Raw genomic sequence first — 12484 nt, forward strand, 5'->3', positions numbered from 1 at the left:
AGCCTGATGCGGGGCTAGATCCCATAACGCCGGGATCAAGCTGAAGGCAGACGCTTAACGACTGAGCCACCCAGGCGCCCAGTGAATTATGCTTCTTTGGGTATTTATCCAGCCGAATTGAAAACTATGTCCATGGGAAAAGATCCACACAGATGTTTACAGCAGCTTTACTCATAACTGCCAAATCTTGGAAGCAACTAAGATGTCCTTCCGTAGGTGAGTGGAAAAACTGTGGTGTATCTAGACAACGGATAATCATTCAGCACTAAAAAGAAGTGAGCTATCAAGTCGTGAAAAGACATGGAGGAACCTTAAATGCATATTACTAAATGAAAGAAACCAATTTGGAGAGGCTATGTACCGTGTTAAGTCCAACTATCTGACATCCTGGAAAAGGCAAAACTATGGAGACAGCAAAAAAGATCAGTGGTTGCCAGGGGTTAGCAGGGAGGGAGCCATGAATAGGCAGAGCCAAAATCCTCTAGCAATGAAACTATTCTGTGTGATACCATCGTGGCGGATACATGTAATTATACATTTGTCCAAACCCATAGAATGTGTAACGCCAAGAGAACCCTAATGTAAACTATAGACTTTGGGTGGTAAAGGTGTGTCAGTGCAGATTCGGTTCTAACAGATGTACCATCCTGGCCAGTAGCGGGCCGGTTGCGTTGGTGGAGTGGGGTGGGGGGCAGACAGCAGGTGCATAGGAACTCTTTCTGCCCAATTTTGTTGTGAACCTAAAAGTGCTCTAAAAAAACTAAGTTTTGTGATAAAAGAAAGAAGAAGAAAAACCAGCCTAGATGTTTCCTGGAATTAGAGATGGTCCAGTAGAGGTGAGGCACAGTGAAGGAGGAGTGGAATGAGGCTGGAGGGCATGGCCAGGATGTCTCCTGGGGGTGATGGAGTCACTGAGGAGTGCTGAGCACGGCAGGGGACATGTGCTTTAGCAAGGGCACGGTGGCAGCTCTGGATGGTGAATGGAGAGGGTGGGGTGTGTATGGGAAACAAGCGACTACTGGCAGAGTCTAGGTAGGACTGGAACCGCAAGGTTCTAACCTGAGACAGTGACGGTGGGGTTGGATATGAAACAAGGAGGCAGAACGCTCCAGAGCTTGGTCCTGATCAGAAGCAGAGGCTGAGAGAAAAGACAGGAGCCCTCCGAGGCTGCCAGTCATTCCGGACACAGGGAAGAGAACGGGTGGAATGAGCTTGTGCCACTCGGGAGTACAAACGAGGGCTCAGGTGAGAAGTGTGGGCTGTGCACGTTGGTTGGAGGTGACTTGGCCCTGGGTGGAGAGGACAACATAGAGCTGAGATCTTACAGGGAGAGTGTTTCTCCCAGGGAGAGAGAAAAGAGGAGAGCCCAAGGGGGAACCAGTAGGGGAGACCAACATTTCGGAGACAGGCAGAAGAAAATGCTACAAAGGAGACAGAAGTGGAAAAGAGGAGGATCAGGAAGGAAGTAGTGAGTCTCACAGAAGCCAAGGGAGGGAGGTGTTTTCCCCGAATCAGTGTCAAGTACTAGAGAGAGAGAAGGGGACTGAAAACTAGTGACTTTGTCACCTGTTCACATGGAATCAAGCCTTCCCCCTTTTTTCTTGTGGAAGTCCAGCTTTCAAGTAGTGGACAAATAGCACTGTGGAATGACATTTTTTTAAAGATTTTATTTATTTATTCAACAGAGATAGAGACAGCGAGAGAGGGAACACAAGCAGGGGGAGTGGGAGAGGAAGAAGCAGGCTCATAGCGGAGGAGCCTGATGTGGGGCTCGATCCCATAACGCCGGGATCATGCCCTGAGCCGAAGGCAGACGCTTAACTGCTGTGCCACCCAGGCGCCCCAGGAGTGACATTTTTGAAAAAAATTTTAAAAGATTTTATTTATTCATCTGAGAGAGAGTGTGTGCACAAGCAGGGGGAGTTGCAGGCAGAGGGAGAAGCAGGATCCCCGCTGAGCAAAGAGCCCTATGTGGGGCTCGATCCCAGACCCTGGGATCGTGACCTGAGCCAAAGGCAGACACTTACCTGACTGAACCACTCAGGTGCCCCTGAGTTTTGAATTTTTGAAGAACATACATTAGCGGAGCAAAGAAAGATGAATATACATTTTGAAAAACAAGTGTTTTTAAAACTAACTCCGAACTTCTTGACTTATAATCCAAATAATCTTTGAGCAGGATGCGACCCAGCTTCAATAAGAGAACAGTGGAATAAATGGCGTACCCACACTATGGAATATCAGCCATTAAAAAGAAAGGATTAGAGCTACGCCAGCTGACTTGAAGAGAACTCTGGGATGTACTGAGTAAGCAAAACAACAAATGAGTGCCTGTAATATGATTGCATTTTTGATAAAGCCATGACAAAAATCTTGATTTATGATTATGATTAGAGAGCACGGAGTAAACCGTGGAAAGACACACAGGAAGGGGGTGAGCAATGTGGGGGAGGGAGAAGTCTGCAACAAGCAACGCAGGAAAGTAAGACAGGACAAGAAGCAGCATGTAAGAAATAGTTTTTTTTTTAAAGATTTATTTATTTTAGAGAGGAAGAGAGAGAGAGCATGAGTGGGAGTGGCAGGGGGAGACGGGGAGAGGATCTCAAGCAGATTCTGCACTGAGCGGGGAGCCTGACGTGGGGCTTGATCCCACGACCCCGAGATCAGACCTGAACCGAAATCATGAGTTGGATGCTCAACTGACTGCGCCACCCAAGCGCCCCAAGAGGTAGTTCTATTTATACATTTATATAAAACTTGTGTGTAGATAAAAAAGAAATTACAAAAAACTATGAACACAGAATGACTTAGCTCAAACTTGCGCTGGGCTGAGTGCCGAGAGTGGCCCTCATCAGTGGCAGCTGGCTCCCGTGGGCCAGCAGGGGCCTGGCTGACCTCCCGTGAGAATCGAGGACATCCAAAGGGGAGGTGGCACCGTGATGGCATCTGAATCGTGTGCAGCCAGCTGGGGAGACAGAAGAAGGCACCCAGGGTCTCATTTGATTTCTGGGCAAAGTGCAGGGATGGGGAGAAGAGAGGGATCTGGGAAAGCTGGGAGAGAATGTTGGAGAGGACCAGGGCCAGTGGGGACAGGTGACCGGGAGGCCCCCGAAGGCCCCTCGGGGCTGTCTAATGAGTACGATGTGGCTACAGGTCTCCTGAGTTATGGGGGAAGGGAAATCTGGAAATTTAAGAATGACACCGAGTATAGGAAAGTTCTTATCAACCAACATACACACTTTTAATTGCAAAAGTAAAAACTTTCATTACATAAAACTTTAATTTACATACATTCTTTACATGGCGGAAGTCTTCACAAGTTTGCAGTGCGTTAAGTTACTGTCAACATTCTGCACCGAACACGTATTAGGACCTCGCACACCATCTGGAGCATGTGTGGTCGGGACGGGTGTCCGTCTCCCTCTGCCTACTGGGACCTTCCCGGGTTCCCTGAAGATGCACGGCCGCTGTCCCAATGCCCATCCCAGACCACGGCAGGGAAGAGGCTGGGCATTGGCTGCTGGCTTGGTTCTGCCTTCCAGTCTGCTCCCCCAGCCTAGGTGTCTGTTACTGACCCTTCCTTCTGCAGGAGCGAGGGAGGAGAGAGACCCCAGCCAGCATGTTTCTGGGGGGGACACTATGGCAAGAAGTCTGGAGGGTGAAGCTGCCAGTCATGATGAGACCAGGGGTTCCTGGGAATGCCATGTGTCTGTCTCAACCTGTCTCGAATTCTTGTGGATAAGCGAGAGTTTGTTCCTGAAAGGGCCAAAAGTGCCCGGAGGGGCTGGAGTTTGGAGGCAGGGCCACGGCTGGTCTTTGAGTACAGGTGGTTTCACGGGATGACCTCACCCACCCCACAGAGCTGCCGTGAGGAAATGAGGTAAACTGAGCTTGGCACACAGCAGATGGCCTGACTGCCTAGTTTCTGTTTGAAACTCTAGATCGGTTTCCCTCCTCTGCTCAGGGGGCCACAGCTGGGGCTCGTGCTTGGCTCCACGCCGCCGACTGACAGCCTGAGTGGAGGGGGAACGGTGTCCGGGTCGGCCCCAGCCCCACCACGTCTGGACAGTTCCAGGCCTCCACTAGGAGTTACATAACATTTCTTCTCTCCACTCTTCTGAAATGCTCTGGACATTTCCCAGTCTCCGGAGAGAGGGAAATGACAGATGTATTTAGCGCTAATGCTTAAATTATGCAGGGCAGGGAAACCAGACACTAAGGGACCTGGACGAGAGACAAGCTGGCTGCTCGGCTTCTCACCAAGGCCAGCACATAAAACCGTACTGCGTCCAAGGAGGGGGGCACTGGGGTGTGGTGCACAGCAGGGGAGCACCTGTCCGTCTGCTTGGAGATGCTTTTGTGGAAGAAGCCACTAGATATCGGGAAGCTGGGGGTCAGGAGGTCGGGGAGACGCACGCTGAGGGCAACACAGCGTGTTCCCAGGGCCTCCCATTTTTCATCTGCTACAGGGCTATCCCCATCAGCACCAGCACCCTCCGGCCTCCTGGCCCCGAGACCCATCGGCGCTGAGCACCACGTACGCAGCTCCAAACACAGCATCTCAATCTAAAATGCCATTTAAACCAATACTGCACTGTATGTTAACTAATATTTAAATTTAAGAAAAGGGGGGAAATGCCATTTAAAGCACATCCCGCATTGCTTTCCTTCGACCAATTTTAGTGGGTGATGGGTCACCACTGAAAGTTAATGAGTGTGAACTCGTGAACTCAGGAGAGCTTCTCCTCCATCACTAGGAGAGCTCGAAAGCCTAAAAGACCCCTCTAACTAAGAACTAATTCTCAAAAGGTAGTCACGGTCACTTCTGCCCATGCGGCCAGACAGCTCTGGCTCTTCTCCCTGCAACTTGGCCGCGTCCTGCGGCCCAGGATTAGGTGAGAAGTGGACATTTGCTTTGGGGTTTTGAATGTTCATTATGGAAGCCATTGGTTAAGGAGCAAACTCTCACCCCATAGACTATATTAAAATGAGTGAGGCCATCACCTGCAGTGAAGAAGACGGAGAGTTTTTAAAAAACGAATTGCTTCTACACGGAGGTCTGCTGGATTTGGGAAGAAGGGACGAGAAAACGGAGAGCTGAAAAACAAGTGAAGTAAACTCTAAAGGGAGCCACAACTGGAACTGGGCAGAGTCCCTCTGCTGGTCACACATCTGGAAACATGTGTGAGGGGAAAACAGCTGGACACAGTTGTGCTCCAGCCACGCTCACTCTAAGAGTTTTCAAATGGGGAGGGAGAAAGTGAAAGGATTTGTATAAAAGTCATCTGGTTAGAGTCTCTCCTGTTCCCTTTCTGTCCAAAACAATCTTGAGAACAAACCCTGAGAGTTCCTGGCTTGCTGACAGTCTCCCGGGGCCCTCCTGACTCACTGGGGGCACGCCCCAGGCAATGAGACCCACAGCCTGGCTCTTGGGCACCACACTGAGCAGAGGCAGGGAGACAATGTGCCACGAAACCAACCACCTAAGACCTGCAGTTAACTGTTCTGTAAAATGAGGATCTAACACCTACTTGACAGGACTGAGTAGTGATGAAAGGAGGTCACGGAGATCGAGGCCCTCTTAGAACCCGACTGGACAAATGCTACTATTCTTGCTCTCCGAAAATGAGCCCCCATCTGCCCATTTCTCAAACTGTTGTTCTTCACCAAATAAGTAGATTCTGTTTATTTGTTTTTTAAAATTTTATTGTTAAGTAATCTCTTCCAATCCCCAGCATGGGGCTCAAACCTGCAAGCCCTGAGATCAAGAGTGGCACGCTCCACTGACTGAGCCAGCCAGGCGCCCCTAGATTCTGTTTTCATAAACCATATGATTTTACTCCCCCCCTTCCCTAAAAAAAAATGGAGAGTGGGGAGAGGATCAGCTCTGCCTCTTTTTATAAGCCCGAACGGGTGTAATATCTTGTCAGTACGTGACCCCTGCCGACGTCAGGACACCTGGACATAAATGCTTCCAACTGGTGCCAAAGCAGCCTTTCTCCCGAGAGCTGAGCTGAGCTGGGGATACGAATCTCTACTCAGGGCACCTCCAAGAGAGGTGAACCTAACCCAAGTGCGGAGGTCATCACCACGTCACCTCTTAGTGACACTCAACAAACCTGTGAGCATTTTGTTGTTCTTGTGGTGGAGGAAGTGGGGGTTGGTCAGGTAGTCCCACCATGCCCCCCGGCCCTTCCTTCTCATCTCGATGACCCTCTTGCACACCGGGTCACGTGGAGGGACGCGGTCACACACAGCCTCGGGCTGCCAATCCAGCCATTCCGGAGGGAAGCCATTCCTGTACTCTGCTTATCAGAACTGTCTTGAAAGAAGGCAAATTACTTCTGTGTATTCAGTAATTAGGAGCGGAGAACTCTCTCTGAAAAATTTCTCCCTTAACAGACATCTACCTCCAAGTCTGAACTGATGAATTTAAGTTTAGAGTAGGAAATGCACGAAAATCTCTGCTTCTTTGCAGCCACACCATTTTTTCTGAACTACAGACAGCTCAGGGGCTTCGGGGACTTTCCAGGAGATGCCTCAGAACAGCACCACATGCAAAGGTTTCTCAGTTTTCAAAGTTTTGAGCTGAAGTGGATACTTTACGAACATTTAAGATGTGAAGGGCGGGAGTGAAATGGGGAAGGAACACAGGGTAATTCATAAAGACAAAATAGAAATCTCAGTCATCAAAACAATTTCTTATTCTTCTAAGAAACCCTCTTTTGTTAGCCCAAAGGGCCCAATTGAAGAAAACTCTAAAGAACTTGTTTACATATAATCCTTCTCCACGCACAGCAGGGGTAAGGACACTGCAAAGGCTCTAAAGGCTTGCGCAAAGCTGGCCTCGAAATGATCCCTCTGAAATAAGACCTCTTAAATCATAACTGCTTAGCAGCATGGCTTTCATACGTACAAAAAATTTTGTTTTTCCTGTATTAACCCACACAAGGCACCGACTTGTTTAAGGAAAAATTCCCTCAGGTACCATTTATCCTAATTTCATTCAAGTCCACGGAGGCCAATTATTTCCACCCTGAGCTCTGTGAACCATTCTTGCCCTTTACAGGCCCACAAACAAGCCCTTCAGTGTTTTGCTGATGCCCACGGCTCCTCAGGAGATGTGCTGAGAGAGGGCCCAGGGATAAGGTATAAGGACACCTGTAAGGATGAAGAGGAAGGACCCTGCAAGGAGTCACACCTTCTCTCGCCACTGTCTCGCCTCTGGTCCATTCACTCTGCCATGGACACCTGGACTCATCTGATTTCTGCGATTCAGAACCAGCAGCCACAGTGGGTTTTTCTTCAGCTTGGTGACAGCATGACTAGAGGCCAGGTATCCAGCAGCGTCAGTCAAGAAGTAAAGGGGGGAAAAAGAGGAAGAAATGTATGCCCTTATTTACACCATTTGATCAATACATATGAAAAGCACTTGGAGAAAACACTGAGCACAGGGAATCACCCAACTGAAAGAACACACCTTTATATTTTTATGAGCAATAAAAATACCTCACCTTGTTTCCCAGTACAAAGAGAAAAATCATTTTAAGACCGAGGATCCCAGAGTTGCGCGTACCCAGCTGGCAAACACGTTGGGTCTGGAGTTCCTTCCCCAACCACATTACAACATCAGCTTGACACATCTGTAAAACATCTTCCCTGCAGAAAGCTGGACCCTACAGATCAAACCTGGGGAGGCACCCTCTCCCCAGGCCAGCACTCTAACTCATCCCCTCTGAAGACACTTGGTAAAACAACCCAGTTGACGGGAACTGTGCTGCCTCAGCAGTAAAGGGCTCTGGACCAGCCAGGGAGAGGGACGGGGAGTCCAGCTTCTGAGAAAGCATCCAGAGAGGCAAGCGAGAAGGGAAGGGAGCTGCGGGGCCGGGAAGCAGAAGAGCCTGATCAAAGGGAGCCAAGTATTACCTGAGGGATTACCGTGTCAATCACAACCAGACTCCACCCTGCCATCACTGAGACTCCGAGAGTCACGGACACTGGGAAAGCAGTGCATTTCTCCAGTGTGATGAGATTATTTCATCCTGTTTCACTGATTCAAGATTCCATTCTGCTGGTGAAACTGCAATGACTTCTTTAATCAGCCACGGCTTTCCACAGAAGTACAGGGTGGTGTGGCCAGGAAGACAGGACAAGCAGGCCCACCTGTTAAGGGATGGCTCTGAAGTCAGGACCTGCTGGCTGCCCTCTCTGTGGCCAGGGAGCCAGCAGAGGGGGTCATGCCATGCGAGGAAGGGAAGGCACCAATCCCGTTTCCTGCCTGAGGGGCAGCCTCGAGGCTGTGGTCCCAAAAGCTGTGCAAGATGGGAGAGCCTAGTCCCTAGCAGACAGGTATTGGCAAAGTCCTGGCCAAGCAGCTAGGCTGGAAGAGTCGGGAGGGCCAGGCTCTGGCCTTGGCCTCCAGCATACGGCTGGCTCATACACGCATGCAGAGCGCAGGTAACCAAGTAACCTTGGAAAGCGGTTTCATTGTTTTTGTTTTTATTTCTCCCCTTTCAATCTGGTCTTCAGCTCTCAGAGTTGTTCCTCTGTATGGTTCTTGTTTCCTATAGCTCTGAGAGGGTGGTTCCATCACAGATGACCAAAGGCTGGACCCCTCTGGCGCTCACGTAGACCTTCCAGTGGGTGGCACCGGCATAGCCTTGAAGGGAAAGAGCAACAGGACAGCAGGTGAATGTCAGGGACCGGGCACACCTGTGGGCAGGAGCAAGGCAGGTCTGTCTCGCATAATATCCCCAGTTATCGGGCCTCTGTGTAACCTGACGTCCAGCAGGAGCCACCGTGAACCAAAGCGCCTCATCACCACCACTCGCCTGGTGAACGGGACTCAGGTCAGCAGGTTTACAAGGTTAGGATGCTCTAGAGGAGGCTGGAGCTGGGCATCAGTTCTCAGGCCCATGTCATCTTTATCAGCAAGAGGACAGGACGAGCTCTGAGGGGGAGTAGCACCCCCCCATCCAATCCTCCTAATGTGATCTCGAACACGGTCTCCTTATAGAACATCCAGATTAGCTCAAACCAGCATGTCCTAAATCGTGCTGTGCAAACAGCAGCATTCCGTAAGATAGTCCAAGGAAAACGGGTCCCGTGGTCAAGTAAGTTTGAGAAACACTAGGTTCCGCCAAGGCTGCTGGCACCTTTGGTACGCTAATGTGCACTATGTATGGACAAGACAGGCAGTTAACTGACCCAAGAGCCCTATTTGCCAACGGCCTTTCCAAGGGGCTCCTGTTCCCATCCCGAGGGTCATCAGTGATCTGAAGAACTGTTTAGGAAACACTGACCTATATTATGAGTGGTGTAAACTTAAAAGCTTTAAAAACTTGGAACACTTCAATAATCTCCCAATGGAAAATGTTCTGGAGTATGATGTACCTTACTGATCTTTAAACCGAGAGCACTGAATAGAATTTAACCTTTACTTGGTGACTCAAGAAAGGTCACTATGGGCAGTGACTCGTCAATCACCGCACACGTGTGAGCTCACCAGCGTCAGCCTCTGAGGCCTGACCCCTACATCGTTCTTGAAAATGCCTCTCATCACAGGTTTTCTGGTGATCTGTGTCCCTGTCCCCTTCCCCTTGGCCTTCAGAGGACAAAGCTTATTTTGTCAAAAACCACAGAGCCTGCTTGTCACAGCACAATTCTTAGGGGTCCCCGAGGTGCTAGAGCTGCCCCCTGTCCAACAAGCAGCACTGAATTATTCTCCTTTGCTGTCAGGGTCTGCTTTCCTGTCCTTAAAGACTTTATTTATTTATTTGAGAGAGAGAGAGAGAGAGAGTACATGAGCAGGGGGAAGGGGCAGAGGGAGAGGGAGAAGCGGATGTCTATGGGATCCAGAAGCCTAAACTTTGGATAACTGAGGTGTTTCTGTAGTTGTCTGAACTGTCAGGCCTTCGTAGAACATAAGACAGAAACTTTTTCAAGTATCACTACACACTCACAACCCCAAATGCTACACAGATTTGTGCAATAGTCCTGCCTCATGGAAGGGTCCACTACAGGAAAATAGTTTCAGAACAATTTCTACACAAAAATCCTCTTTTTTGCAGTAACTCCCAAGGGCCAGGCCAGCTGTGCTCCATTATCAGTTAATGCTTAATTTGTGCATTATTTTCATTTCTAAATTGAAAGAAGTTATGTAACATGGATTAAAGCTTGTCACAGTTTGCAGTCCGGACCCTTAAGGGGAAATGGTTTCAGGAGACCGGGATCTTCTGAAGAGGTAAAATTAAAAGAGATCAGTTGGGAAAACCAGCCTGGGCTTGGTCAGGGGCGCTAGGCTTCCCCTAGGCTCCATGACGCAGGTGAAACAGGGCAATGGTGACACTTGGTATTTGCTTCTGCCAATAAAACTCTACTGTCAAACTGATTGCTATGGACAGCAGTTGATTCAAACCTGGTTTTTTGGAATAGGTTTTTAGAATATAATGCACAGAACAGACCACAGTTGGGAAATCATGGCGCCAAGGGTGAGTCATGAGTGTGAGGCGGGGCCCGTGCTGTGGGACCCACACGGAAGGTAATATTCCCCCACGGCGTTGTTGCCCTTGCATGCTGCTTTGCCTGCGTTGTTTTATTAGCAAAACAGGCACAGAAAGGGTTTCCTTGAATCTAGAATTGTACCTCCCCTGGCCTGACTCTGTTGCAGGAGACACGTAAAGCTTAATGCTTTGCCTAGCTGTTGGGAACGTGGGATGGTCACCTCTCCTCTCTGGGTCTCAACCTCCTCATCTGTAAAATAAAGGATTGCTCGAAGTATTTTCCATAATGCCTTCTAACTGGAAACTTCTAAGACTGATGGACACATCATGCATTCTAAATGCACAAATAAGGAGGCATTTCTCTGTGCTGTTTCCTCCTTAGCATAAATAATGTCCCACCTAAGCATAAATATTGACTCTGTCCATAAAAGGCAGCTTCTTTAGACTCTACTTAACTGAAACTTTGTGAAGACAATATTTAATTCTCATAATAGTTTTTGAGTTAAAAACTACAAAGATCCTGTGACTGACCTTGCCCCCTGGGGACCCCACCTACCAACATCCCCTGGCTCTAGCGGCATCGCCACGGACTGGCAGTGTCTTCGGCACTGGGCGGGAGGGATGAGCTGCAACATGGCCTCACCACTGCCAATGATAAACAGGTCGTGCATCCTGTGCATCTGGAGGGAAAAAAAAATAGGAGAAGGAAAAGGAAACAAAATAAAAACCAGTGGCATGGGAGATTAACATACAAAAAAATATATATGGCTCTGACTTTTCTAGCAGCGTAAGCAAAAAGGAAAAGAGAACCAATGACACAATTCACAATTATGTCCGAAGGACAAAAACAAACTGGTTTCTCCTACACCTGGCCTCTCCTGGTACTGAGACCAGGGACTCGGTGTCCCTATCTCCCGGGACTGAGATCCCTTCTGTGGGTTCTCCTAAAAAGACACTGTGATTTAGTGGGAGACATCCTCAGCACCAGCCCTAATGCAGACCTAGCACGAGCTTCAAAATTCACGGCCATTTCTGGCCACAGCTCCAAAGGAGGCGGAAGGCAAATCACCTAAGTACAATTTAACAGAACCCTAGCAGAGGCCAACACACAGGGGTCTAAGTATACGACCTTCTGAAGGTCTGGTTGGATCCAGACTTTTCAGAGAAATAGATGGTCTGCATTTCCTTTGGGCAATGTTCCATGGAATAGTACTTCTTACCGCCAGGGTTTGGAGGAGAACTGAACAGTAGGAAGTTCAAGTTCACACTTCTGGGCAACACCTGGATGAGCAGATATATCATACCACTGATGAAAAACTAATGACAGTAAGACTGGCCTTAGAGTTCCAACCCTAAGAAGGCAGCCAGGCTCTGCGCCCCTGCAGTCGCTACTGCACTTGGGAGGGCAGACTACTGCCACCGACAGGCACAAGGCGCAACCCGCTGTGTGCCAGGCCCAGCAGCGAACCCCGGCGTTGGGGTGCGCAGGGAGTAGGGACAAACAGAGAGGCCAGGCTGGTCTTGCTCAGGCTTCTTTTCCTACCTAGATGGTGAGAGAAAATCTCTAGGCCCCCCCTCACTGCCTCCTCCAGGAAAAGCCTTTCTATGCTCACATAACACAGGGGTCTGAAGTCCAACTCCCCGGGCCACGTCCTGGTTTTCTCTTCAGCACTGGGGCCCTCCAGAGCTTTGGTTTGGGCCCTGTCTTCTCCTGTCCCCAAACCTGATCTCTCTGTTGCTCCCCCAGGCCCTAGACAGGATGCTGTTTCCATGGTAACACTAGAGCTATTCAACCACCAGTGTCAGAACAAGGAGGACGAGTGGCTTACAAGTGACAGGCAGAGGCCCTGATACCTGCAGTCTCGAGGAAATCCGAGGACACTAAAACCCAGTGGATGTAGCTCTTTTTCATCCAGGCCTGAGAGGGGGCGGGACCGTGTGCCGCTACCCCCAGGATGGGAAGAAACAGACAACAGGATGGA

General features: G+C 49.4%; 1 protein-coding gene across 2 annotated transcripts in view; it reads right to left on the reverse strand.

Annotated features, from left to right (window-relative positions):
• Positions 1 to 8075: 8075 nt before the first annotated feature.
• CUNH6orf89 (chromosome unknown C6orf89 homolog) overlaps positions 8076 to 12484 on the reverse strand; it is a 32097-nt gene continuing 27688 nt past the window's right edge. For both annotated transcript variants that reach the window (XM_040644671.1, XM_040644672.1), the window contains 2 exons: positions 11059 to 11182; positions 8076 to 8659 (listed from right to left, as the gene is read on the reverse strand). In XM_040644671.1, coding sequence (XP_040500605.1) covers positions 8565 to 8659; positions 11059 to 11182 — 219 coding nt within the window. In that variant the 3' untranslated portion in view covers positions 8076 to 8564. The remainder of the gene's footprint in view (positions 8660 to 11058; positions 11183 to 12484) is intronic.

This window comes from Ursus maritimus, unplaced genomic scaffold (assembly GCF_017311325.1).
Source record: "Ursus maritimus isolate PB19 unplaced genomic scaffold, ASM1731132v1 scaffold_30, whole genome shotgun sequence".
Classification (NCBI taxonomy): domain Eukaryota; kingdom Metazoa; phylum Chordata; class Mammalia; order Carnivora; family Ursidae; genus Ursus; species Ursus maritimus.